We start from the raw sequence: 27653 nt of genomic DNA on the forward strand, positions 1-27653 counted from the left end.
GAAGGTCTTACTACGAGGCTGGAAGGATAATCAGGGTACCACCTGAGAGCTCTGTCCCTCCCCAACTTAGTGGCCCACCAGAAACAAGTGCAAGTTATTACTAACTCGTGATGAATATGAGTGAGTCCCTGCAGTTTACCAGTATAAACGACAGGATGGCTGTTAAAGCACTGGTGTCAGGCTCCGAAGCAAACCCACCATGGCCAAGCCAAAGGGACTGCAGTCCGGGAGAGCCTCTCACAAATCAGTGGAATGTAACTGAGAGATCAAAAACCAAGGTCCCTTACAAATTAACAGAGATCGGAGTCAGATGTTATAAAGGGTAGAAAATATCCAGCAGCTCTAGAGGAAACAAATTGCTTGAGTTCCAGCTTCAAGGAAGAGCTGAATCATATGTGATCTCTCTTGATTGAACTGCTAAAGCATTATATCAAAAAACAAGAAAATGTGAGATTGTAAAGCTTTTGGAATTATGAATTGTAAAAGAGCAAATAATTTGAATAGCAAGTGTGAAAAAAATATCGAGAGGATTGATGGCTTTGGAGGTGTTATTTTGAGTAATGCACCTGCATTTTTAACATGTAAGTTCAGATACTTGTGAGATTTGTCTTTGGTTATACATTTGAATATTTGTACCTGTTGACTATCATGTGTAGGTTTATGAACCACATGAAGCATCATTTGGAACTTGAGAAGCAAAACACTGAGAGTTGGGAAAACCACACCACCTGCCAGCACTGCTACCGTCAGTACCCAACGCCATTCCAACTGCAGTGTCATATTGAGAGTACACATACTCCCCTTGAGTTTTCTAGTAAGTCACAGTTTTATTAACTCTTGAACATGAATGATTTTGATTAGCTAACCTATCGGGCATCCTTAAGAATTCTGATGGAAAAATAAGAATAAGAAATAGATTTGGTAATTTGGGGAAAGCTTGAAAGCATATTTTAACTTGTATAAACTTTTCAATACAATTACTTACTGAAGTTGAAGTCCTACTTGTAATATCCTTGGCATAACTCATGCATTGTACATAGGTGGCAAATTAGAAAACTCAGATCCCCTACTTCGTGGGGATATGAAATAGGTGGTTTTCATTTATATTCTAATAAGAAAAGTAACTGCCTATTGCAATAGTTAAAATCACAGAGTCTGGACTTAGATTGAATTCAAATCTCAGCTCTGCCTCTTAAAACGGCTGTGAGATGACAGGCAAGTTACTTAATCTTTCTGGGCCTCAAGTCCCTTATCTGACAAAAGGGGATAAGGTTAACAGTACTGCTCTCAGTGATGGTATGAGAATAAAGCAAACTAATAATAAGTAAAGTCCTTAGAACAGCATCACAAAGTTAACAACTGTAAAATTGTTGGAACCGCCGTCAACGCTACTATTATTATTTGTTGCTATGGATGTACAAATTGAATCTTTGATTTATATACATCTTTAAAACGGTGTAATGTGTGTTCTTCCACTTTCAGCTATTTGTAAAATCTGTGAATTATCATTTGACACTGAACATATTCTTCTGCAACATATGAAGGACACTCATAAACCTGGTGAAATGCCATATATTTGCCAGGTACACAGACATTTTATTGTATATCTAGCTATTTGTTTAATTTTCATGAAATAGTACTGTTCTTTTGATTTTTTTAAACCATTTAAATAAAAATGAGTTACCAAAATGAAGAACCTCTTTAGTATTTGAAACTCTTGGTTTAACCCATGTATGTGTGGTGGTGGGTTGGATTTGATCGTTGGACCATAGTTTGCTGACCCCTGTACTAGGCAGACAAAAAGCCCTGCTGGAGAAAGACAAACATATAGGCTTTCTTACCCTGTAGGGAAGACTATGGACATGGTAGAGAAATAGGAATTACTGTTAGTTATGAGAAACTCAAGTAAAGGCTTTTAGGCCAGTATTTTTCCAAAATTTGAAGTGGTTCCCAATAAGATAGCAAGATAAAGATAAACTGCCTGTGTTATAATCTGTATGCTATTTAAAATCCAAAGAAGAGAATGCTCCATTTCATGTTAACAGGAAAAACTTTATAGATCAAGGGGTATCAGAGCTTGAAAATTCAAGTCAAGCTGGGGACAGTAGATTTGAAAAGGAGGAGGGAAGCTATGGATGTTTAGAAATATATCCCTAAACTTTGCAAGACAATTTTTCTGTTTCAGAAATCATCTGTATTACTTGTAGTATCAGGATCCGTGGTTGTATAAGCAGCAGAGCTGAATTTGTAGTACATAATATTATTCTAAACAAATGAGTTATTGTTCCTGCTTTTATATAATTGCATATCATTTATAATTTTTCAAGTTAAATTAGCTCTTCTTTATATTTCTAGGTTTGCCAGTTTAGATCATCATCATTTACTGATGTAGAAACTCATTTTAGAGTGTCCCATGAAAATACTAAGAACTTGCTGTGTCCATTTTGCCTCAAAGTTAGTAGGATGGCAACTCCCTACATGAATCATTACATGAAGCATCAGGTAAGATGCAGCAGTTCTTATTTGTTCATTTTGCCTTAGTGAAAAGGTTATATATCTAAAACTTAGAACATTGGTTAGATTCATTCTAGAAGGAAAGCAAGTGAAAGTGAAGTGAAAGTGTTAGTCGCTCAGGTGGCAACTCTTTGCGACCCCATGGACTGTAGAGGCTGCCAGGCTCCTCTGTCCATGGGATTCTCCAGGCAAGAATACTGGAGTGGGTTCCCTTCGCCAGGGAATCTTCCCAACCCAGAGATCAAACTCAGGTCTCCTGAATTGCAGGAAGATTCTTTACTGTCTGAGCCACCAGGGAAACAGAAGGAAAGCAAAGTTGTTCCAAATAACAGAATTAATTTACAATTTATGCTGAAATACTTGTGAAGCTTCCACTTCTTTTCCTTGTCTGCTTCTTGGTGGTGATGAGGCTCACTAATAGTGAAATTTATAAAAGGTAAGTAGAAGTAAGCAGCCTAAAGTGGAGGGGAAGAGGAAAGATGAATGGAATATTTATGTTGGATATTTCAAAGGTTTAAGAATGGTAAGAATAAAAAAAAAAAAAAGGTAAGAATAGGAATTATTTTAAAGGTAGTTAATCAAGATCACGGGCTTCCCTGGTTGCTCAGATGGTAAAGACACCACCTGCAATGTGAGAGACCTGGGTTCGATGCCTGGGTTGGGAAGATCCCCTGGAGGAGGGCATGGCAACCCGCTCCAGTGTTCTTGGACTGGAGAACCCCATGGACAGAGGAGCCTGGCAGCCTATAGTCCATGGGGTTGCAAAGAGTCAGACATGACTGAGTGATTAAGCACAGCACAATCAAGATCAAGGAAAAGGATAAGTTTTTAACTGAGGTAAGATTGAGGATTCATAATACTTTGTTTTCCTCTTTTCAAACTTCATTTCCACTTTCTAACCCATTTTTTATTACGAGAAGACATGTGGTTATCATCAGAGATCCAGAATGGTCTCTTGCAGCAGCAAGTGACAAAGGAAACAGCAGTGACACATTTGTAGATGTGAACTATGACAAAGAACTGTGTTTAGGTTGTAACTTGTTTCTTGGATGATTTTGGACACTTCTGTTTGGTAATTTCTGGGATATAGGTACTAGTGCTTGCTCCTTTCCCTTAAATTTTCATTTTATGCTTGCTGGTTCTTTTTCCTGACGCAATTAGACTATCTTTTATGTGGGCTGAAAACTTTGATAAAACAGTGAGCCTATTCTTAAGTGTTTGAAAGAGCAGTCAGACATTTGCCAAAATCAGAAGTCAGTGAATTTACTGAATCTGATAATATAATCAAGTTTTGTCTTCTCACTGATCAGTTCATCACATTTTCTTATTATCAAATGCATTATCCATGGTCATTTTTTTCAGCACTTGTGCTAATGTTGCTTTCAGTTCCAGTCATTAGATGATCATGAAATCAACTTATAGGTGTTAATTGGAAAAAAATCATAAAAACAGAGTATCCAGATACATTGAGGATCACCTTTGTTCTGTCAACACGCTTGGTTTTTTGTGTTTTTTTTTTTTTTGGTCCTGGTATTTCACCTCACTATTATTTGCTGTTTGGATAAGGTGTCCTACACTGGGTGTGACTGGTGGTTGGGTGATTCCAGGTCTTGTATTGAAGTGGTTTACTTTGTGTGAGTGAGTTCTTACTATTTGATACTCCCTAGGGTTAGGAGTGGAGAAGGCAGTGACACCCCACTCCAGTACTCTTGCCTGGGAAATCCCATGGACAGAGGAGCCTGGTAGGCTACAGTCCATGGGGTCGCAAAGAGTCTGACATGACTGAGCGACTTCACTTTCACTTTTCACTTTCCTGCACTGGAGAAGGAAATGGCAACCCACTCCAGTATGCTTGCCTGGAGAATCCCAAGGATGGGAGCCTGGTGGGCCACTGTCTCTGGGGTCACACAGAGTCGGACACGACTGACGTGACTTAGCAGCAGCAGCAGCAGCAGCAGGGTTAGGAGTTCTCTGGTTGTGTAGGGTCTTGGAGTCAGTGCTCCCACTCGAAAGGCTCAGGGCTGGATCACTGGCCAGGAACAGTGTTACAACAGGTGCTTTGTTATGGCATTGTTAGATTAAAATAAATATCCAAAAAAGAGAAACCAAAGGTTAACCCCAGACAAATGACAGTTACACTGTCACACAAATAATAATTAAAATAATGGAATATACACATATATTCCAATACTGTTACAAACCTATAGCAAAATCTTTCTATTCAAGTTTCCCCAGCAGTGTTCCATCAGATACCAAGTAGATAGATGGTCTACTCTACAATTGTTCCTGGAAAAAGAAATTCAGTAAATGGCTGAACTTACAAAATAGCTTTTTATTTTTAATAGAATTTTTCAGAGCTTTTCACGTGCTAAAACTACTTAAAAGATCATAAATTTCCAAGCAAAGACTACGGTATATGTTGTTTCCAAAACTTATTTAACCATTAAATCCTTCGTTTGCACAATACATTTTAACATCTCTTGAGGAATAGAGCTTGTGAAACACTGATCTTGGTGCTATTTTATCTTTTGACCTTTGATTTTGAAAGAAAGACTTAATGAACATGAGTTTGAGCATATTCTGGGAGATAGTGAAGGACACAAAAACCTGGGGTGCTGCAGTCCATGGGGTCTCAAGGAGTCAAAAACAACTTAGAGACTCAACAACAAAGAGATGTAAAGCAGTAGCTTTATTTTTTTGCAAAACTTTGACCATAACTCTTTTTCTTGTGCTTTACTAAGCTCCAGAGTGAGGTGTGGATGTGAAAAGAGTAATAGATGCTTAGTTAGAAAGGTAAAGAGATGGATGGGCCTGCTGTGTGGACTATTTCTCCCAAGTGGTTTAACCTGATCTGTAATCAGTCTTCATAGTGTGAGTTGTGTGTCTTAACTTGCCACGTAAATAGGAAAGTGTTAATCCAGCAAGTCTGAGTTGCTCAAATCATGCACATTTTCATGCCTACTTGTATAACTGGCCCTTGGCTAACTCCTGGAAACTGAGCCTTTGTTATTAACTGATAAGTGTTTTACATGCCTGAAACCTTGGGCCATGTTGTACCAGCTTTTCTAGATCATTTGTGCAAGAATATGATTGTGGTGAATTCCTGCTTTTCTTCTGGGAATCTGAAGATTTGGTGACTGAAGCTCATAAAAAACCTGGACTTTTAGACTCAAAATATCTTCCTTAGAAAACAAAACAAAACCCCCCAAAATTCACACTTGTTACTACAATTGGTTGCTGGGGGATTGATGAGCATGTCCTGTGCAACTCTACTGGGAGAGGGCACTTGGAAACTGGTATCAGTATCCACCAGATTTCACCTCATGCACTTTTTTCGTGTATTAATCCTGTTCTATATCCTGTCACTGTAATAAATCATAGCTGTGAGTATAACAACTTTCAAGCCCTATAAGTCCTTCTACTGAGTCATCAAACCAGGGAGTACTGACACACCACGGGTGCCCATTTGTTTTGTAAGTTTGGCATACCTACCAGGTAGGTGGTCAGCAGTCAGTAGAGGAAAGAATATTAATAAGAAGGATCATCAGACATCCTTCAAAGTATTTGCAGTTTGTATAATTGTTCATGAAGGACTTGAAAATTATAGCTGAGCAAGTTTATAAGCTTGTAATTAAGATACTATTAGGGCAATTTTAGACAAAAATTGTTGAATTCTTTATATAAATGTGGGTCATTTTGTTCTTTTTGAAGACTTTGGTTGTAACCTTTTCCTTAAATTAATATGTTGTTATGTATTGAGTGATTTTAGAGCTAGCAATAGTTTGTACAACTTTTAAGAAATAATGAAGGATTTCACTTGTGTTAAATAGCCTCATTAGATCTTTATAGTAATAACAAGCAGTTAATGTATCACTTGCAGTTAACATATCACTTGCTGTGCAATAGTCACTAGTGCTTTTACTTGGATTATCTTGTTTAATCCTCACAACCACTTTATGAACCAAGTAAGTAATCATTTCCATTTCACATATAAGGAAACAAAGCTTTATAGAGAGTAAGTTAATTTGCCCAATGTCACATTCTCTAATAATTGGCAAAGCCAAAAATTGACCTATGTCCCGAACTTTTACTGAAGAGTCATTCTTTTTTTTGCTTTTTATTTTTTTATTTATTTATTTTTTTTAAATTTTATTTTATTTTTAAACTTTACATAATTGTATTAGTTTTGCCAAATATCAAAATGAATCCGCCACAGGCATACATGTGTTCCCCATCCTGAACCCTCCTCCCTCCTCCCTCCCCACACCATCCCTCTGGGTCGTCCCAGTGCACCAGCCGGCATTAGATCTAAAGGCAAGTATTACAGATAGCCACAATTAGCCTTGAAGACCCTCAGATCACCCAGACAATATAATATCTTTGTCAAAAAGTTCAATACAGTTTTTTCTGTATTCCTTGGAATAGGTCACCATTTTTTGGTTGAACATCATGTTATTTTAAAAATGTACTGTATTATTCTTAGCACATCACAAGCATACATGTAATAAGAGATATGAAAGACTTGAGTCCAACTAAGGGAATCATCAATGTCCTCATCTCAGGGCTCTGAGTAAATGCTCAATAAATGGAATGGCAGATATTTCAAACTAGTTTAATTGTGCCTGCTTCTCATATGTACTGTCATTCTCTTGCTGCCTACCTCACTGTTTATTTAACAGATATTTATTTAATGCCTAATACATGCCAGGGACTGTTTTATACAAGTGACCAAAACAGTTTGTGCTTTCTGAAATTTGCATTATGGGGGGGAAAGAGAGAATGAGAATGCATATTATGTCTGAATGTATGTGTATTCAAGCACGTGATAAGTACCATAGGAAGGAAATACAGGAGGCAAGGGAATGCCAGGGCTTAAGAGGTGAAAGAGCAGTTTCTCAGGTTTTTTTTTTTTTTTTTAATGTATATATGGGGTGGTCAAAGAAGTCTCTCCAGAGGAAATAAGGGAGTAAGCCATGTGGCCATCTGGAAGTGAATGTTGCAGGCAGAGGAACCAGTCGGCAGTGAGGTGAGCATATATCTAGATGTTCAAGGAGCAACAAGGAGTCCAGTGTGTCTGGCACATGGTAAACAAGTGAGAGGAAGAGTAGTAGGAACTGAGGTTGTAGCGAGAGAAAGTGGGGAAGATACTGTAGGTCCTTGGAAGCCACGGTCAGGATTTGGGAGTGTTACGGAAAGCCATTAGAGTGCTTAAGCACATGAGAGATCATTCTGGCAGCCGTGGAGAGAAGAGATTGTTGGGAGAAAAGAGTAGAAACCAGGAGAAGGTAGGAGACTGCCATGAGAGTCCAGGTGAGTGACTTGAACTGATCTGGTGGCAGTGGTAGAGGTGATGAAAAGTGGAAAGACTATGGTTTTATCAATGGGGTGGGTGTGGGGCATGAGAGAAGGAGTTGAGTGACCAATTTCTTTCATCCTGAGCAGCTGCAAAAGAGTGACGTTCCCATATATTGAGATATTGGAGAGACTAGGGAAGGAACAGATTTTTTGCAGGGTGGATGGGGGAAAATCTGGAGTTTAATTTTGTCCATGTGAATGAAATGCATGCTAGATACCAAATAGTGATGTTGAGTAGGCAGTTGGATGAATGCTATTTGAAATCATGAAATTAGATGAGATATAAGTACAAGCAGAGAAGAGATTTCTGGCAGCTATATCTGAGCAATTTTCTGTCATGTTGTCTTGCCATCTGCTTCTTGACTTTTTTTTCCCTCTTTCCCCTCTCTTGAGCACATACAGGTGAATTTATGTTGGCTATACCCGTGATATGATCCAATTAACATTACTTCTAAATAAGATGAAACCAAAATAGTACTACAAATGCATTATAGTTACATAGTGCTTTGAACTTAGTAAAGAATTTGCATTTCTCCAATGCCTGTTATGCACCAGTAATGTCTAGATAGTTCCATATATGTGATTTCATTGGATTTTCCTAAATGGTTACTTGTGTTTTAAGTGGAAATGATGAGCCTGTGGAAACACACTTCTAGAGAAAACATTCTTTTGTATTTTTAGGTTGTTCCAAATTTACAAATAAATATAAAATACATCTTTTAATGGACAAGTGCATGTACATAAAAATTGCAGTTGCTGATATGTAGTAGAAAAACCACTAAGTAGCTATGAGCAAGTGTCTTACATGTCTCTCGGGTCCTATTTCCTATTGGTAAAAAAAATAAAAGGATCAGCTTTGAGAAGGAACATGGTCGAGGAGTTCTCAAATAGTAGATTCAGATCAGTTGTTTTGATTTATGCTTCTGTAGCCATGCTGTCCAATATCACTAGCCACATGTGTCTATTTAAATTAGTTTAAAATTAAAATTTAATAAAATGTAAAACTCCATTCCCTGTTGCACTTGCCACATTTCAAGTGCTCAATAACCACATGTGGCAGTGGATGCCACTTCAGATAGTGCAGCTGTAAAACGTCATCACTGTTTAAAGTCCTGTTGGACAAACATTGCTTTATACAACCATTTCTATAACGTAACTTTGTGGGGAGTTATCTGGTTAAATTTGCTTAATTTTAGAAAGTTCACTTTATTTTACCAACTTGCAAAACAAATGGAAATAACATTATTGATCTTTTCAAAAACAAAATGTAATATAGCTAGCTCATTTTCACATGTCATATGTTTGAATAGTTTATACTTCACATTTATATTTAAACAAACTCATACTACAAATAGCATAGGACTTGTCCCATTGTAATCTAATTGATATAATTATATTGATTACCTGTATGATAACAAATACTTTGAAACCCAAATACTAATGTAAGAAGTACTTTTTAAAAATGAAATGTTTTGGTATTATTTATGATAACGAGGTGGTAAAATTCTGGCTTTTAAATTCTTAAGCTCTTAGAATTAAGAGCAATTTCTGATCCTGGGATTTGTGGTGGTAGAAATTATTCTTTCTAATATTATTTCTAATATTTTCTGTAAACAGAAGAAAGGAATTCATCGTTGCTCACAGTGCAGACTACAATTTTTGACCTACAAGGAGAAACTGGTTCACAAGCTCGAACATCGGACATTTATAAAGCCTAAAGAGCTGGAGGGATTGCCTCCTGGTACAAAAGTGAGTTGTGTTTTTTTCCCCCTGGTATTCTTTTTTTTATGTTTATTTTTGGCTTCTTTATTTTTAATTGAAGGATAATTGCTTTACAATATTGTGTGGGTTTCTGCCATACATCAACATGAATCAGCCACAGATGCTGCTCTCTCCGTTTGTCCCACGCTCTCCTTTCTCCCGTGTCTGCAAGTCTGTTCTCTCTGTCTGCATCCCCCAAAAAGTGAATTTTAAATAGGTTGTATTCTAACGTTATATGACAATAGAAATAAACCCCTTATAATATTAAAAATTGACTTCTGGTTGTCATGAAAAAAATTTTTTAGGTTTTATCATTCTTATGCTTAGAAAATTTTCTACCCATTGTTTTTTGAGTTGATTGAAATGTGCTATATTGGAGCATATTCATTAGTAGTGAGTGCAACTAGATGAACTGTAGACTGAGTCAGTGTGTTGTTTCAATATTCTATAGTCTGTTTTTGAGCTTTTCCAGTTGGCAGCTTATATGTCTGCTTCAGCTGGGGAGGAATCATGTTTAATTTATCTTTGTGTCTCCAACATCTGTTATAATGCCTGGAATGCCATGGTTTGTTGAAGTTAGTATTACTGAAACTACTCTTAGAGAAGCAAGTTCTCTTGATTAACATTGCTGTGTTAAGTGAGCAAACATACATCTGACTACAAATTTCATTTTCCCTATTTGCCTTATGTACATCTGTTTTCTCTCACTTCTTTATATAAAGTCAGCTTTTGACTGTTTGCTCCAGTGGAGAGATACATAATCCAAAGTGAAATAATTCCCAAACACTTACATATTTTGAGTACTAACCTTTGAATGTGAGTATGTCTGCTATTTGAGTTCATTAAAATAATGGAAAGAGAGCTCTGAAGCTCTAGAGGGAGAGAAGCTATCCAGTATCTTTCCCTATAGGCCATTCATTCCATGCTGGAAGAAGACATGCAGAATTCTAATTATTAGTATAAGCAGTGAAATCCTCTCTCATATCTTCCCTTATTAATAATAATAGTAATAATTAGTATAGTATAATAATAATAAAAATGATTGTTCAGTTTGGTCACTCAGTAGTGTACGAGTCTTTGCGACCCCATGGACTATAGCATGCCAGGCCTCCCTGTCCATCACCAACTCCTGGAGCTTGCTCAAACTCATGTCCATCGAGTCGGTGATGCCATCCAATCATCTCATCCTCTGTTGTCTCCTTCTCCTCCCACCTTCAGTCTTTCCCAGCATCAGGGTCTTTTTCAGTGAGGCAGTTCTTCACATCAGGTGGCCAAAGTATTGGAGCTTCGGCTTCAGCATCAGTCCTTCCAGTGAATGTTTAGGACCGATTCCCTTTAGGATGGACTGCTTGGATCTCCTTGCTGTCCAAGGGACTCTCAGGAGTCTTCTCCAACACCACAGATGAAAAGCATCAGTTCTTCAGTGCCCCACTTGTTAGCACTTCAGAATTACGTTTTCAGTGTGCTTTTTCATTCATTCTATGATTTAATCCCTGTAACAAACCAATGAGGTAGAGAAGGCAGGTATTATTCCCATATTACAGATGAGGAGGCTTAGGATAAGTTACTTACTCAAGGTCACATGGCTAGGAAGAGGTAGTATTGAAAGTTAAGCTCAGGTTTTTTGACTCCTATTTCAGCGCTTTTTGTATGATACTAAGCCACAAGTATTTCATAGGCCTTCCTCATTTGCTGTTCCTTAAGTACATGGCAGTGGTATAATCAAGTTATTAAAGAAAATGTTAATAGGTAACTTTTTCACTATTAATCAAATGGGTATAATCAAACATTTATTTTTCTGAATATTAAATGATAAATTTTTTATTAGCTCCCTCTAAGAAAATTGAGTATTACCATGCTGTATGATGAATTGCTGTAACTGCCACAGTAACCTTTGGAACCATAAATCCTGCTCGATGAACTCCCAGAGAGAGCAGGTCACATTTACTGGAGATCTGTTCATTTGTTTTTAGAGGGGTGTAGGTACTTTTTTTTTAATTGAAGTATAATTGATGTACAATATTATATGTTTGGAGTGTGACATAGTGATTGTGGAGATCTGTTTTATAGTTACCAAGGAGTTATGCAGGCCTTTCCAGAGTTATCTCAGGATTTGAGATTTAAAATTTGACCTCTAGCTATTCAGTTATATCAGAACATAAAATAGCCATAGGATGAGCTCTTTTAACCTATTAAAATTTATGTTAACATATAAATGCCATCAATACAAAACCAGTATTACTGCAGTAAATAAATACTGAGGTGAATTTCATTTAATTGGTATGACTATTTATAGAATAAGAGCTGACTCATTGGAAAAGACTCTGATGCTGGGAAAGATTGAGGGCAGGAGAAGGGGGCTACAGAGGAGGAGATGGTTGAATGACATCATCAAATCATTGGACATGAGTTTGGGCAAACTCCAGGAGATAAGTGAAGGACAGGGAAGCCTGGCATCCTGCAGTCCATGGGGTTGCAGAGAGTCAGACAGGATTCAGTGACTGAACAACAACAAAAATTTAGAGTGAACAGGAGACTTCTTTGATTGTAGTTTATACTTAGATAGGACTTCCCTGGTGGCTCAGACGGTAAAGTGTCTGTCTACAATGTGGGAGATCTGGGTTCAATCCCTGGGTTGGGAAGATCCCCTGGAGAAGAAAATGGCAATCCACTCTAGTACTATTGCCTGGAAAATCCCATAGACAGAGAGAGGAGCCTGGTAGGCTACAGTCCATGGGGTCGCAAAGAGTCAGACACGACTGAGCGACTTCACTTTATACTTAGATATTTAACTTTTTGTATGGCAGTGATTTTTTTTCTGGTAACAGCTTTGTTAACATGTAATTCATATACCTTGCATACAATTTACCCATTTAAAGTATACAATACATTGGTTTTTAGCATATTCACAGAGTTGTGAAAACATCACTACAATATATTTAAGAACATTTTGTCACCCCATATCCATTAGCACCCACTCCCAATTTCCCCTCCACAACAACAAACTTTAACCTGTTTTCTGTCCCTATGAATTTTCCTGTTCTAGACATTTCATATAAATGGAACCATATAGTATCTACAATATGTGATCCTTTATGGCTGATTTCTTTCACTTAGTATAATGTTTCTGAGGTTCCTCCATGAGGTTCATCCTGTAGCTTGTATCAGTGCTTCATTCTCTTTTAAGACTGTATTAGTACTTATGTATCAGTACGTTTATGGCTGAATATTATTCCATTGTATGAATATACCATATTTTATTTATTCACTCATCAATTGGTGAGCATTTGGCTTGTCTCTGTTTTTTGGCTATAATGAATAATGCTGTCGGGAAATTTCATGTGCAAATTTTTGTATGGACATTTCCCTTGAGTGAAATTGCTAGGAGTGGAATACCTAAGGGTTATATAATGATTCTTATGTTTAACATTTTTTAAAGAACTGCCAAACTGTTTTCCAAAACTACTGTACCATTGTACATTCCCACCAGCAATATATGAAGGCTGAAATTTCTCCACCATCCTGTCAGCACATGTTGCTACCTGTCTTTTTCATTATAGCCATTTAGTTGGTCTAAAGTGATGTATTACTGGAGTTTTGATTTCCATTTCCTTACTGACTAATGATGTTGAGCATCTTTTCACATGCTTGTTTCATATGTATATTTTCTTTGAAGAAATGCCTATTCAGATCATTTGCCCATTTGTTAATTGGGTTGTCTTTTATTGAGTTGTAAGTTATGCTGTATACATGTCCCTTATTAGAGATATGATTTGCAAATATTTCCTCTCATTCTGTGGTCATCTTTTCATTTTCTTAACAATGTCCTTTGAAGTACAAAAGTTTTCATTTTTGTGAAGTCCATTTACCTGTTCTTTCTTTGGTTTCTTGTGCTTTTAGTATCATACCTAAGAAATCATTGCCTAACCCAAGGTCATGAAGATTTACTCCTATGTTTTCTTCTAAGAGTTTTTGCAGTTTTAGCTCTTACAATCTGGTCTTTGATACATTTTGGATTAATTTTTGTATTTAGTATGAGGTAGGGTCCAAATTCATTCTTTGGCAGGTAGATATCCAGCTGTCCTAGCACCATTTGTTGGTAAGACTATTGTTTTCCCCTTGAATTATTTTGGCACCCTTGTCAAAAACCAATTATGCTTTGCATAAAGTGTGATTTTTTAATATTAATGTGATGATTAATTTTCTAAAAGTATATATTACCTTTATTTTTATAGGTCACTATCCGAGCTTCAATTGAATCTCTTCATTCAGGACCATCAACTTCCAAGAGTATTCTATCTTCCAGTACTTCTTCAAGCACTTGTCTTCAGGTCTCACCTTCAACGTCTAAAACTACAACTACTGGAAGTTCTCCAAGATCTAATGCAAATGAATATAAGACAAGAAAGTTTCGTGCAACTACATCCACTGAAAGTAAGCCTAGTACAAGTAAGGAACGTGCAGCTAAATGCAGAGCAAAAACCTCTTACAAGCCAAAGAAAAAGCGCAACAGGAGAAATAAAATCAGCGTAGCTTTGAAGAACTTAAGGTAATATCTTCTATTCCTGATATACATTTCTATTTCAATATTAAATATTCAAGGTTATTTTAATATAGCTTACCATATCACCAGGTAATGCACATTTACATGATAATCACTTATCTGGCATAAAGGCCAAGAAAATAAATAAAAAGATACTTTTTACTAGTGCTGAACAGAACTTGAATTACTGTACTTATTTTATAATTGCCATCTTCTACACTAATCTTATAATTTGTGCTTATATCTTATGATAGTTGAATTGGTTTATGTGATCCTTTTTATTCCAAGGAAACATTAACTGATATTAGAGTTTTTACTCTAGCTTATTGTTTCAAAGTAGATTTTCAAATTCCAAGTCTGTATTTAAAGACTTAGTTTAAACGTCTTGACTCCAATTAATACAACATGAATAAGTCTTTACCTTATTTTTTGGTTTTACAATGTATTTTAATCATTTTTTTCTGTCTCCATAAGGTGTCGGGGAGTATACACGTGCATTGAATGTCATACCAAAATAAAAGATTTTGCAAGCCACTTTTCATTATTTACACGCTGTAATTTTTGCAAATACAGCACTAACTGTAACAAAGCCTTTGTTAATCATATGCTGAGGTGAGTTAAACATGTACACAGCCAGTCAAAACTACCATTCAAGATAACTTGGTTTTTGAAAACAAAGCCACTTTGTCACATCAAGGATCTAAAAAGATCTAGCAACAGGGAACTTCTAGGATATTACCCAATACTATTTTCCAGCATAATAACTCATGAAATTAGTGGGACAAAATTTTTAGAAACAGTTAGGCTAATGAAATTAGAATAGGTTTGGTAGGGAAGTTATTTTTCTAAGTCTTTCAAAAAGTGATCCATAAAATTTCAAATGTTCCAAAATATCTTATCAAATAAGTGCCTATAACTATGCGGTGTTCCCCACTTCAAAGCAATCTCTTTTAGAGACTTCAGCTTTGTCAAAAATGCTAGGAACATCATCAGTGCTCACATGCTCACTCTCTCGTGTTCTTTATCTCTCATTCTCCCTCTAACCCTCTGTCCATTTGTTTTTCAAGGCCTCCATCTTTTCATTCATTTGATGAAATGTGAAATGAGACTGTAGGAATAGTCCAGTCATGACATTACTGTTGGAATTCTTTTTCATATGTCAATTATTTTACATTATTTGAGCACCTACCATGTACTCTATGCTAGAGAAAGACTTCAAAGCTCACATTACTTTCGTTTGAATCTTATTGGTACTCTATTCCTTCAGTACGGATTTTTCTAAATAAAAATTGTTCAGATACAAATATGCTAATTTGATTATTCAAATGGAGGTAGGTCCATTTATTTTCAGTCAGAAATAAGATAAAACCAATAAAAGAGGTTTCTTGGAGCTTATAATAAAGGGTCAAGTACCTTTACTCTGCCTGTCTTACTTTATGGTCATAGTTAGCTACCACTTTGAAGAATTTGCCCACATTTTTTAATGCCTTCAGCACTTAACTCTCAGTGTTTTTTTCCCCTTGATGATTCCCCAGCCCGACTTTATTGTACCTTGACTTTAATGCCAGCACTTCACATCCACCTGTAAGGCATTAAAAAATGCCACCATCCAATGTTACCTTGTCATATAAAATATTCATTCATTTTGAAATCTCATTACTTCTAGACTTTTAGTCTTGGCTCCACTTTTCAGTCCAGTATCACCAAATCTAATCTTATAGTTAACTTCAGCCTCAAAGTCGTCTGTTGTGAATCTTGCTTTGTTTTTTCTTCTAGAATCCTTCATATATACAGCCATGCTTACCTTGCTATCCTTGACTCTCTTACCCTCTTTGATCTTTGCTCAGTTCTAGACTGTGCTTGATTTAGTCAGCTTTGAATTTATGACCTTTAATTTTAATGTGGTCGTCTCTTTTAAGAATACTTACTTGGTTTTGTCTACAACATCTGTGTAGATGCTTTTCAGTACCTTCAGGATTTTATTCTAGTCTCTCAGTTGTTAACCTTCAGTTCAGTGCAGTTCAGTTAAGTCGCTCAGTCGTGTCCAGCTCTTTGCAACTCCATGAATTGAAGCACGCCAGGCCTCCCTGTCCATCACCAACTCCCAGAGTTCACTCAGACTCATGTCCATCGAGTCAGTGATGCCATCCAGCCATCTCATCCTCTGTCGTCCCCTTCTCCTCCTGCCCCCAATCCCTCCCAGCATCAGAGTCTTTTCCAATGAGTCAACTCTTGGCATGAGGTGGCCAAAGTACTGGAGTGTCACCTTTAGCATCATTGCCTCCAAAGAAATCCCAGGGCTGATCTCCTTCAGAATGGACTGATTGGATCTCCTTGGAGTCTTCAAGGGACTCTCTGAAGAGTCTTCTCCAACACCACAGTTCAAAAGCATCAATTCTTCAACACTCAGCCGCCTTCACAGTCCCAACTCTCACATCCATACATGACCACAGGAAAAACTATAGCCTTGACTAGACGGACCTTTGTTGGCAAAGTAATGTCTCTGCTTTTGAATATGCTGTCTAGGTTGGTCATACCTTTTCTTCCAAGGAGTAAGAGTCTTTTAATTTCCTGGCTGCAATCACCATCTGCAGTGATTTTGGAGCCCAAAAAATAAAGTCTGACACTGTTTCCACTGTTTCCCCATCTATTTCCCAGGAAGTGATGGGACCAGATGCCATGACCTTCGTTTTCTGAATGTTGAGCTTTAAGCCAACTTTTTCACTCTCCTCTTTCACTTTCATCAAGAGGCTTTTTAGTTCCTTTTCACTTTCTGCCATAAGGGTGGTGTCATCTGCATATCTGAGGTTATTGATATTTCTCCCAGCAATCTTGATTCCAGCTTGTGCTGCTTCCAGTCCAGCGTTTCTCATGATGTACTCTGCATATAAGTTAAATAAACAGGGTGACAATATACAGCCTTAAGTACTCCTTTTCCTATTTGGAACCAGTCTGTTGTTCCATGTCCAGTTCTAACTGTTGCTTCCTGACCTACATATAGGTTTCTCAAGAGGCAGGTCAGGTGGTCTGGTATACCCATCTCTTGAAGAATTGTCCACAGTTTATTGTGATCCACACAGTCAAAGGCTTTGGCATAGTCAATAAAGCAGAAATAAATGTTTTTTGGGAACTCTCTTACTTTTTCCATGATCCAACAGATGTTGGCAATTTGATCTCTGGTTCCTCTGCCTTTTCTAAAACCAGCTTGAACATCTGGAAGTCCACGGTTCACTATTGCTGAAGCCTGGCTTGGAGAATTTTGAGCATTACTTTACTAGCATGTGAGATGAGTGCAATTGTGCAGTACTTTGAACATTCTTTGGCATTGCCTTTCTTTGGGATTGGAATGAAAACTGACCTTTTCCAGTCCTATGGCCACTGCTGAGTTTTCCAAATTTGCTGGCATATTGAGTGCAGCACTTTCACAGCATCATCTTTCAGGATTTGAAATAGCTCAACTGGAATTCCATCACCTCCACTAGCTTTGTTAGTAGTGATGTTTTCTAAGGCCCACTTGACTTCACATTCCAGAATGTCTGGCTCTAGGTCAGTGATCACACCATCATGATTATCTGGGTTGTGAAGATCTTTTTTGTACAGTTCTTCTGTATATTCTTGCCACCTCTTCTTAATATCTTCTGCTTCTGTTAGGTCCATACCATTTCTGTCCTTTATCAAGCCCATCTTTGCATGAAATGTTCCCTTGGTATCTCTAGTTTTCTTGAAGAGATCTCTAGTCTTCCCCATTCTGTTTTTCTCTATTTGTTTGCATTGATCGCTGAGGAAGGCTTTCTTATCTCTCCTTGCTATTCTTTGGAACTCTGCATTCAGATGCTTATATCTTTCCTTTTCTCCTTTGCTTTTTGCTTCTCTTTTTTTCACAGCTATTTGTAAAGCCTCCCCAGACAGCCATTTTGCTTTTTTGCATCTCTTTTCCATGGGAATGGTCTTGATCCCTGTCTCCTGTACAATGTCACGAACCTCATTCCATAGTTCATCAGGCACTCTTATCTATCAGATCTAGACCCTTAAATCTATTTCTCACTTCCACTGTATAATCATAAAGGATTTGATTTAGGTCATATCTGAATGGTCTAGTGGTTTAATTACTAATTACTCAGAGGTCATCTTTTTCATTTTTCCCAAGGTTAACCTTTTTCTACTTCAAATCTTCTCTTTCATCCAGACATTAATCTCAGAAAAAGACATGTCCATTTTTTCAAAGTTAGTTTTGCCCCTCATCTCCTCCATTTTCTCCATAATCTTATGCACCCTCATTTAATCTTTTTCTCTGTACCACATTCCTTCTGCCTACAAATATTTTCAGGGTTTTTGTTTTTGTTTTTTTTTAGTATGAGGGAGAGTTGCCTTTATTTTGCATATTTTCTTGTCTTCCTTTCACTGTCAACATTTGTAAAACGTACTCTTTTATATCTTATGTTGTCATTTCTTTACCCTTTGTAATTTGCATATCACCCCCATCTTAATCAGTTCAAGCTGCCCCTTTCAAGATTATCAATCATGTCCTAATCACTAAATGTATTCACTGCTTTTCATTCTTACTCTTCTATGACTTCATTGAGTATTTAATACTTCTCATCAGTCACTTTTGAAACTCTTCTCAAGTTCTCCTAAACGATTACCACAATTTTTTTCTTTTTTGCTGCTCCTCTATTTCATTACCTTTTCTTTCTTCAGCTCTTCTTGCCTCTTTGCATTTCTTTTCTTGGTACCTTAACCACTCTGAGAGTTTCATATTTTACCTTTCAACTGTGAATCCTCCAATTTCAATGCTGAGTTTTCCTGAGATCCAACTCTTCATCTCAAACTATTGGATAGATCATGGGACACAAATGGTCAAACATTTTTGTCTGTCTAGGATCCAAGCTATTATTACCTCCTCCCCTTTAAGCTCAGTCTGTCTCAGTGCATCATTTGCATAAATGTGGAGCATCACCTGGAAATAATACACTTTTAAGTTTCTGAAGCCTATGGTGTTCTCCTGATCTGGCACCATTCATCATGGCTTCCTGAAAATCTGTCTTTCCGTAATTTACCACTCTGCCTCACAACTACTGCAGTGGTTCTGCACCTATGCCTCAGTTGTTCCAAACCAGACTCCAGCCACCCTTTCTCTGAGTATACTGCTGGGGGGAATGCTGGTCTCTTACTCTGTGCCAAACACATGGCTGCTCCAACAGGGCTTTAATTCTGCCCTGAATTTATAGGAGATTAAATTGAAAATTATCTTTGGTGTTCCTTAAGTTCATGGATCATTCTGTCCTCTCCCATTTGCCATAGGGTCCTCAACTGTGTTGTGGGACCTCTGGCCCCATTCTACCCCAGAAATATCCCCAACTGGCCCTAGGCTTCCTTCATAAACTTTCTAATTTCCAGTGAGCCCCAAGCCTGTACTGCATTATCATCAGGGACACTTACTCATCGTTCGGCTCATATAGAACTGAAATTGTCCACTTCTACTCTTCTAAGGGCTTTGTAAGTCTCTCTGTGTTTCCCCTACTTCATTCATGCCTTGCTTCCTTGGTTGTCTCAAGTACCTCCCCTTAATTGGATACCCTCACTCTGACTCAGTGTGGACTTTTGTCATAAGATTGAGCCCTGTACATACAGAAGCTTCGTTTTCTCAGAGGTCAAGTACCTTTATTCTCAGCCCATACCAACTCTGTATGGGCCCCTCATACAGGGCCCCCTCAGAAGTCAAGCCCCTCAAAATAATTGATCTTCCCCAGTGTATAGTTTGTCCCATATTCCATAGAGTGACTTTTTCTTATTCTTCGTTGTTTGGCATGCTTCTCTCCTTCCCTCTCATTTTACTTTCTATGAAGTATCTGATCACTGTGGTCCCTCATAGGAATCAGTTGTTATTTTTTAAGTTCTGTACTATTCAGCTATTCTGCCTCATATTAAATATGTGTCTGTCTTACCTACCTGAGAGAGTGGTTCTTTGTATTCACCATGGCATCTATTCTGAGGACTTTTTCTTGGGGGGGATAGGTAGTCATTCTTTTCCCATGTATACATGGTATGTTGATGGATAGTTAACATGTGTTTAAGGATATCCATTGAATTGATGTGTTGCCTAGTTTGGGTCTGTCGGTGCAAACTAGGGTTAGTACAGTTTCAGTAAGTTTTTCAGATGATTAGTTTGTGTAAGAATCATCTGAAAATCTTATTGAAACTGATTTCTGGGCACCAGCACCAGAGATTAATTCAGTAGGTCTGGAGTGGGAGCTGAGACTTTGTATTCAGTATTTCTAATAAGCTCCCAGGTGATGCAGATGCTGCTGTTCCTATGGACCACACTTTGAGTAATACTGTGCTATGCCAAAAGAAAATGAAAGTGTTAGTCGCTTAGGCATGTGCAACTCTTAACAACCCCATGGATTGTAGCCCACCAGGCTCTGTCTATGGACTTCTCCAGGCAAAAATACTAGGGTGGGGAGCCACTCCCTTCTCCAGGGGATCTTTCCGACCCAGGGATCGAACCCAGATCTGCATTTGCAGGCAGATTCTTTGCCTTCTGAGCCACCAAGGATCCTGGCTAATTCTGCCTGACTTTCTAATACAGGAAAGCTTTCCTTATCAACTTAAAAGGCAATATAGAAGCTGTTAACATTGACTGCAAAATTTTGTTAGTGGTTTTCTGTTCTGTGCGTAGAGGAAGTATTGTTTTAACTCGAGTTCTGCTTCCTTTAATTGATGTTCTTTAAAAGCTCTTCCAGTAATTGCAGAAGATTCTTTAAGTGTTTAATTTTACTGATGGTAGTGTCACTTGGCCTAAGAAACAGTTTCTTCCAGGGTCCCCAGGCTAAGTATATTGATTAGAAAGTAATAAATAATAATTATTCCTAACAGTTTATATATATATATATCATTAGCAAGTAACTTTTAAATTGTTCTCAACTCTTATTAAGTGAAAAAATTAATTTGATGCTCTTTGCATGTTTAACTCGTTATTTTTTTTATAGTAGGGAAGTATAATTTAAGATTATTCTCAGGGAAATATGTTAAAAATATTTAAATACAATGATAACATGAAATGTAAGATAAAAATCTTGAATTAAACAAATGCTAATAGAATTTTATAATTTAAATTGTGGTCTTTTATTCAAAACTAGGAAACTAAGCATAGGCTTGAAAAATTGTCATAAAATTAATTAATGACTTACTGTATAATAAAATTTCATTTGTTTCTTGTCTTTCTAGCTCTCATACCAGCCAGCCAGCTAAACGAGTCTCTATTTTTAAGAAGCGTTGTAGAACTCTCAGGTAAGTAATTTTTTTTTTAATTCTCTCTATAGTAACTTTTTAACCTGATGCTGGAGTGCCTAGTTTGGAAAATGATTGCTACTGGACATAATAGAGTTCTATTCATTATATCCTTAGATCAAAGAGGGGATTACCTAATATTCTCCAGCTAAACTTTGTTTCAGTGATATTAGGCATTAAGATGAAACTTTCATGAATTTGCATTATAAGATTTAAAAATAAGGCTCTCCAGCAATATTTGAATATTTAAAAGACTTTTAAGATAGTTGACAAAGTGACTAACACACTTTTATTTTTGAAATAAAAATACACAACTTGTTTACTATTCCGAGGAATTGTGAACATTTCTGAAAGGATTGATCATTAATGTTGGTGCTACTACACACAATTAGCTCAGAATTCACTAGGGACCATTTTTTCACATTCTTCTAATTCCTTTTCACTCCATTTTCCTTTGGTTAATTATTTTGTTATTGCTATCATTGCTATTTGAGATACCAGTGTCAAGGTCTTTATATTGATAGCATCAGGCTAAGACATAGACTTAAGTTTAGCCAACACTTGTTTTAATGCTTTGGGTTAGTGGAAAAGGAGAAGAGGGGATGCTGTGACTCAGGATCTTGTATTTTGATCTCTTCTGCCTCATTTGCTCTTCCCCAGATACCTGCATGGGTAGCTAGCTCTGTCGCCTCCTTTAGATCTCTCCTTGACCACCCCATTTAAAATACCATCCTTTCCCCAGGCCCACTCCTGACACTCCCTATCTCCCTTTCTTGCTTTGTTTTTACTTCATGGCAACTTTTTACTGTTCAATAGATTGTATATTTCATCCACTTGTTTACTGTCTGTATCTTCTCACTAGAATGTGTATGAGTTGGATATTTGGCTATGCCAGACATTTGCTGGGCATTCAGTAGTGGCCTGGCATATGGTAGGCTTCTGTGAATATTTACTGAGTAAATTAATATTGAAAGTGACATATGTGGAGTGTGTAGATGATAGACCAATAATAGCTCATAGAAAGAGGAAAGTTTTATTCCATTTTTTAAAAATATATCAGTGAAATTTTAAAACTATTGCTAAATTCAAGGAATTAGGAAATACCAATTAACTTTATCTAGATGTTAACATTTAGTAAAAAATTTTTATAATAATGAAAAGGATTTATTAATTCTAAAGATGAGAATTTAATTTGATTTTTATCTCACTATTGTCAAACTGAGTTGTGTGCTTGGTTCTCAGATTTAATTGTACGACTTTTTTTCTCACATAGGGTGGGTCTCAAATTTAAATAGAAAATTGGTGATTTTCTGTGTATGGAAATTTTCATACTTAAAATTTTAAGAATAGTAAATTTATAATTGTTATTTTATTAAAATTCAGTGTGTGTTTTTAAATTCATTGTACATCTATCATGTATAACACAAGGTAGCAAATTCTGTGAAGATGACAGTGATGAAGTAGGCTTGGTACCAACCTTCAAGGAATGTACAATTTATAAGATGTGAACATAAGTAACTACAAAAATTAATACAGGGAGGTTTGTAATAAGTGTAATGAGAGTTACTGATTTGAAGAGAAAGAGACGTTTCTACTTTTAAGAACAGGCACAGGGGCATTTTGGTTGGAAAAACAGCATGAATGAAATTTAAGAAAGGAAAAAAGCAAATGATAAGCACAGTGAATGACAAGTAGTGCAGTTGGGATGAAGCATGAAGTTCATACAACATAGTACTAAGTTCAGAGTCTGGGAATAGTTTAGAGCTTAGATCCAGACTGTGGAATCCTTGAAAAAGCCTAGGGAATTTGGACTTAATTTGAAGATGTTGGGAAAGCCATTGGTGCTTCGTGTGGAATCAAGGATACGAAAGGAAGATCAATTTGGAGGGGTATACAAGGTGAGTTGTAGCTACATGAGGCATGTGCATTCTTAGTCGCTCAGTCATGTCCAACTCTTTACAACCCCATTGGCCTGCCAGGCTCCTCTGTCCACGGAATTTTCCAGGCAGGAGTACTGGAGTGGGTTGCCATTCCCTTCTCCATGGATCTTCCCCACCCAGGGATCAAACCCAAGTCTCCTGTGTCTCCTGCCTTGCCAGGCAGATTCTTTACCACTAAGCCACCTGGGAAGCCCACATGAGGCACATAGACTGATTAAGACTGATTTAATAAGATAATCTGGGTTGAAGTGGTATCACACCACATTTAAGAATATGGGCTCTAGAATCAAAAGGTTCAGTTTCAGACCTGGTCCTGACCTTGGTAAGTTATTAAACCTGAACCTGTCCTCTCTAAAAAAAAGTTAAAATTATAGCACCTACCTCTTTGGGTTGTTACACAGTATAGGTGAGATGATATATCTAAAACTTCAGCCTACACAGAGTAAGTGCTCAATAAATTGCTAATATTGAATATTATAAAATTTTTCAAATAGTGACTGTCTTAAGGGAAAAAGAGTCAGAAATAGCTACAGTTCTGAGCATTTATGTCAGGGGCATGGCATCGTTAAGGAGACCAGTCAGGAGGAATGACTTTTCCCAGGTAAGGAGGAAAGTACACGACTTGAGTTTCATGAAGATCATTTCTAATGTGACAACTCAGTGTAAATATCCAATAGGCTGTTAAGAGTAAAGCTGCAAGGGAGAAGTTAGTCTAAACTATGCTATGAATTTATTCCTATACAGGTAAAGTACTTAATTTTAAAGTATTTAAAATTTAAAGTATTTAATTTTAAAATGAACTGCAAAAGTATATTTATGCTTTGTTAATAAGCTGATAATTGCATGATTTATGTTTACATAATTTATTTTTAAGACCTCATTTCTTCTCTGATTTTATCATCATTTAAATAGGACATTAGATTGTAGGCTTCACAGAGTATCCTTTTTTGTTCACTCTTATACTTGTAACACAAATACATTCTAGTAGTACAGAGTATGTAAAGAAGGTTCTCAGTGAATGTATAGTGAATGGATGAATCTTGCTTTGCTGATGGGCAAAGGCAGAGAAAGATTGTGCCTTGCACAAGTTATACAAGTTGTTAGTGGAGTCCTGACTGGGTTTTAGTTCTCTCTTCACTCATAGCTTTTAGAAACCACATGAGAGGGAACTAGAGAAGGAAATGGCAACCCACTCCAGTACTCTTGGCTGGGAGATCCCATGGACAGAGGAGCCTGGCGGGCTACAGTCCATAGGGTTGCAAAGAGTTGGACACAACAGAGCGACTAAACAACAGCGAGGAGAGGGAACAGCATATACAGCATTAAATGTTCACATAATATAGACATGACTATGCCATTTTCTAGAGACATATTTATACCCTTTCATATATATTGGGCTTATATAACAAAATTTGGAAATGGTGGTCACAACACACACACAAAAAAGTTATTATGTGGAAAAATAATAATTGAATTTGTGTATGGATTTTTTTTTAAAACAAAAACCTTTTCTGTCTTATTTTTTTTTTAATAGGGGCATTACTCTAGTGTGCCTTAAATGTGATTTCCTGGCTGATTCTTCTACTCTGGATCGTATGGCTAAACACTTAAGTCAACGTAAAACTCACACTTGCCAAGTTATTATAGAGACTCGTAAGTATATATAATTGTGTTAACTTTAGATTTCTGATACTTATTCCAGTGGTTTTGATCAACCACAGAACAGGCTCTTAGATATTAATAGTTTCATTCCTCATACATTCTTTAAAAACATTTTATTTTATATTGAAGTATAGTTAATTTACAATGTTATATTAGTCTGGTGATTTAATTATACGTATATATACACATATATTATACATACACATATATAATTGACTGATTTAATTATACATAAATAGATTCTTTTCATTACAGTTTATTGCAAGATATAAATATAGTTCCCAGTGCTATACAGTTGGAACCTTCTTCTTTATCTATTTTGTATATGGTAGTTTATATTTGCTAATCCCGAACTCCTAATTTATCCTTTCCCTCCCTTTCCCCTTCTCATTCCTCATATATTGTATTTTAAATGTAAAACTTTTTCTAATTTCAGTTCCTGAAGGTACCTCAGCTGTGAACCCATTTCTGCGTAAGTTTAATATTCATTCAGTGCATTTTTCTTTGATGGATTTTAGCAGTATTGCATTTATTGAATGTATCACTAATAGAAATGAAAAATATTAAATATTTTGTTTTTGTTTTTGTTTTTAAAGCCTCTTGTTGAAATAGATTCCTGCTCTATGGAGCTCGTGCAACCTGGTGCAAGAAAAGTTGGAATTTCCTAAGTTCAAAGTTCTGATGTGTTTTCTCATAAAAAAGCAATTAAACAGCCAAGTTCATGACACTAGTTCTCGTTATTCAGCTCTTTTCAGCTGTCGGATGGCACTAGAATCTTATTCCACCTTATCTTTGTGTCAGGTTAACATACCTTAACATAAACTTTTTTCCTGTTGGCTCTCTTCAGAAATAACTTTTGTTGCTATGGTCTTTTCTTGCTTTGCTTAAAATAATTCATGTTTTTCTCCGCTATACTTGCTTTCAGACTACTGCGTTCCAAATGATGTGACTGTTCATCTTTTTTGTCTGTTTTGTCTGGTTTCTTAGTTAGTTTCTTAGGAGATTACATTACATTTTTAGGTCAGATAGTTATCTTTTTCTTCATTCCTTGTCTGTCATTGTTCTATTTTTCATATCTTTCAGATGCAGAAGCAACACAGAAATTTCAAATAAAGTCCAGGGTATTCCTGGTCCGTGTCCCCCTTCGATGGACACGTCTGATGCCTGTCCTCTCTTTCCAAGGAATGTGAATTATTTGACTGTGAGACCTCCTCTAGATTTTGGCCTTAAGAAATCAAATCTTAGGGAGAGTCCCTTCCTTCATGACTGGCCTCCTATAAGACTGATGCTAATTTGGCCAGAGATGACCTCAAGGCCCACCAAATAGAGCACAACTTTCTGCTGGGGGCTTTGGTTCTTGATCTTAAGCTCATGGGTTGATTCTGACCAAGAAAAGCCCATCAGATCAATGCTTCAACATCCAAGTTGAAGTTGGATCATTCTGGCTGCTGCTCTTTTATCTTCCTCTAGTGTGCATGCAGTCCAGGGAATATAAAAACTGGTTATATAGGGAACCAAGGTAACTTTTACTTTCATGTTCTTGAAGTTTCTGAAGTTACAGTTCCAAAATCAGTTAGTTTTACTGTTGTTGTTTAAAGTTTTTTCCAGTATTAGACTTATTCAGCAATACTACTATTCAATTTTTTTTATTTTTTTAGTCTAATTTAATTTTGTTATCTTTGTTTTATGTTGTCTTTGCCAAATTTATTAATGTCTGTTTTGTTATATCCTCTTTTCTTTCTTCTCTTTAAAACTTGTTTTGTGTTCATTTTCTTTCGTTAATAACTCAAAAAAATCCTTTGAATTCCCTACAGATTTTATGTAGCTACCCATTGGCAGCTTCTTAATTTGGTAATTATTCAGACCACTAGACGTTATTACATCCACTGTCTATCTTGGAACTATTGTTATCTTAGTGATTGTGGGTTCAAAGGCATGAAGAATTGGCAAAGAACACTTCCTACAGACCTTAAAAGGAGTTTTAACGTTGCATTTCTGTACATCTAATGCATACTATCTTCTTAGCCATTAGTGTAATTCCTTTGATAAAGATAATATATTCAGAAAGTATTGGGACCAAAAAATGCACTTGTTTCTTGCCCATATATATATATAGATGTATATTTTTTTTAATTTGGTGTTTGTTTATTTTGGTTACATTGAATATAGATTTGCTGAACAGTTTTGATGTTATTACTTATTTTTTTAATAAAATTTGTATTGTTAAAGTGCCTCTGGAATTATTTTCTAATAAAGAACTTCGAATAAAAGCTGTAGATTTCCATACATCTAGGAGCATTTCTTTGCTTCTTACATGGAAGCCTGATTACTTGGCCTACAGACTGAGTGCTTTATTCAATCTATCTTGTAGTTTTTCCTTCAGCACAGTTAAAAGCTCACTATGTATACTTTAGGGATTCCCAGATAGCTCAGTGGTGAAGAAGCCACCTGCCAATGCAGGATGTGCAGTTTCGATTCCTGGGTCAGGAAGACCCCCTGGAAAAGGAAATGGCAACCCACTCCAGTATTCTTGCCTGGAGAATCCCATGGACAGAGGAGCCTGGTGGGGTGTGAGCAACAGTCCATGG

The 27653-nt window shown here is 36.7% G+C and overlaps 1 protein-coding gene across 12 annotated transcripts in view; it reads left to right on the forward strand.

Annotated features, from left to right (window-relative positions):
• Window positions 1-27293, forward strand: part of ZNF280C (zinc finger protein 280C) — a 66088-nt gene extending 38795 nt beyond the window's left edge. For all 12 annotated transcript variants that reach the window (XM_086387175.1, XM_086387173.1, XM_086387174.1 and 9 more), the window contains 10 exons: window positions 657-814; window positions 1483-1583; window positions 2356-2502; window positions 9487-9618; window positions 13866-14179; window positions 14648-14785; window positions 21401-21463; window positions 24938-25056; window positions 25502-25537; window positions 25662-27293. In XM_086387175.1, coding sequence (XP_086243301.1) covers window positions 657-814; window positions 1483-1583; window positions 2356-2502; window positions 9487-9618; window positions 13866-14179; window positions 14648-14785; window positions 21401-21463; window positions 24938-25056; window positions 25502-25537; window positions 25662-25672 — 1219 coding nt within the window. In that variant the 3' untranslated portion in view covers window positions 25673-27293. The remainder of the gene's footprint in view (window positions 1-656; window positions 815-1482; window positions 1584-2355; window positions 2503-9486; window positions 9619-13865; window positions 14180-14647; window positions 14786-21400; window positions 21464-24937; window positions 25057-25501; window positions 25538-25661) is intronic.
• The last annotated feature ends 360 nt before the right edge of the window (window positions 27294-27653 follow it).

This window comes from Bos grunniens, chromosome X (genome assembly GCF_055505025.1).
Source record: "Bos grunniens cultivar Pamir isolate PY7600 chromosome X, Bosgru_T2T1.0, whole genome shotgun sequence".
Taxonomy (NCBI): domain Eukaryota; kingdom Metazoa; phylum Chordata; class Mammalia; order Artiodactyla; family Bovidae; genus Bos; species Bos grunniens.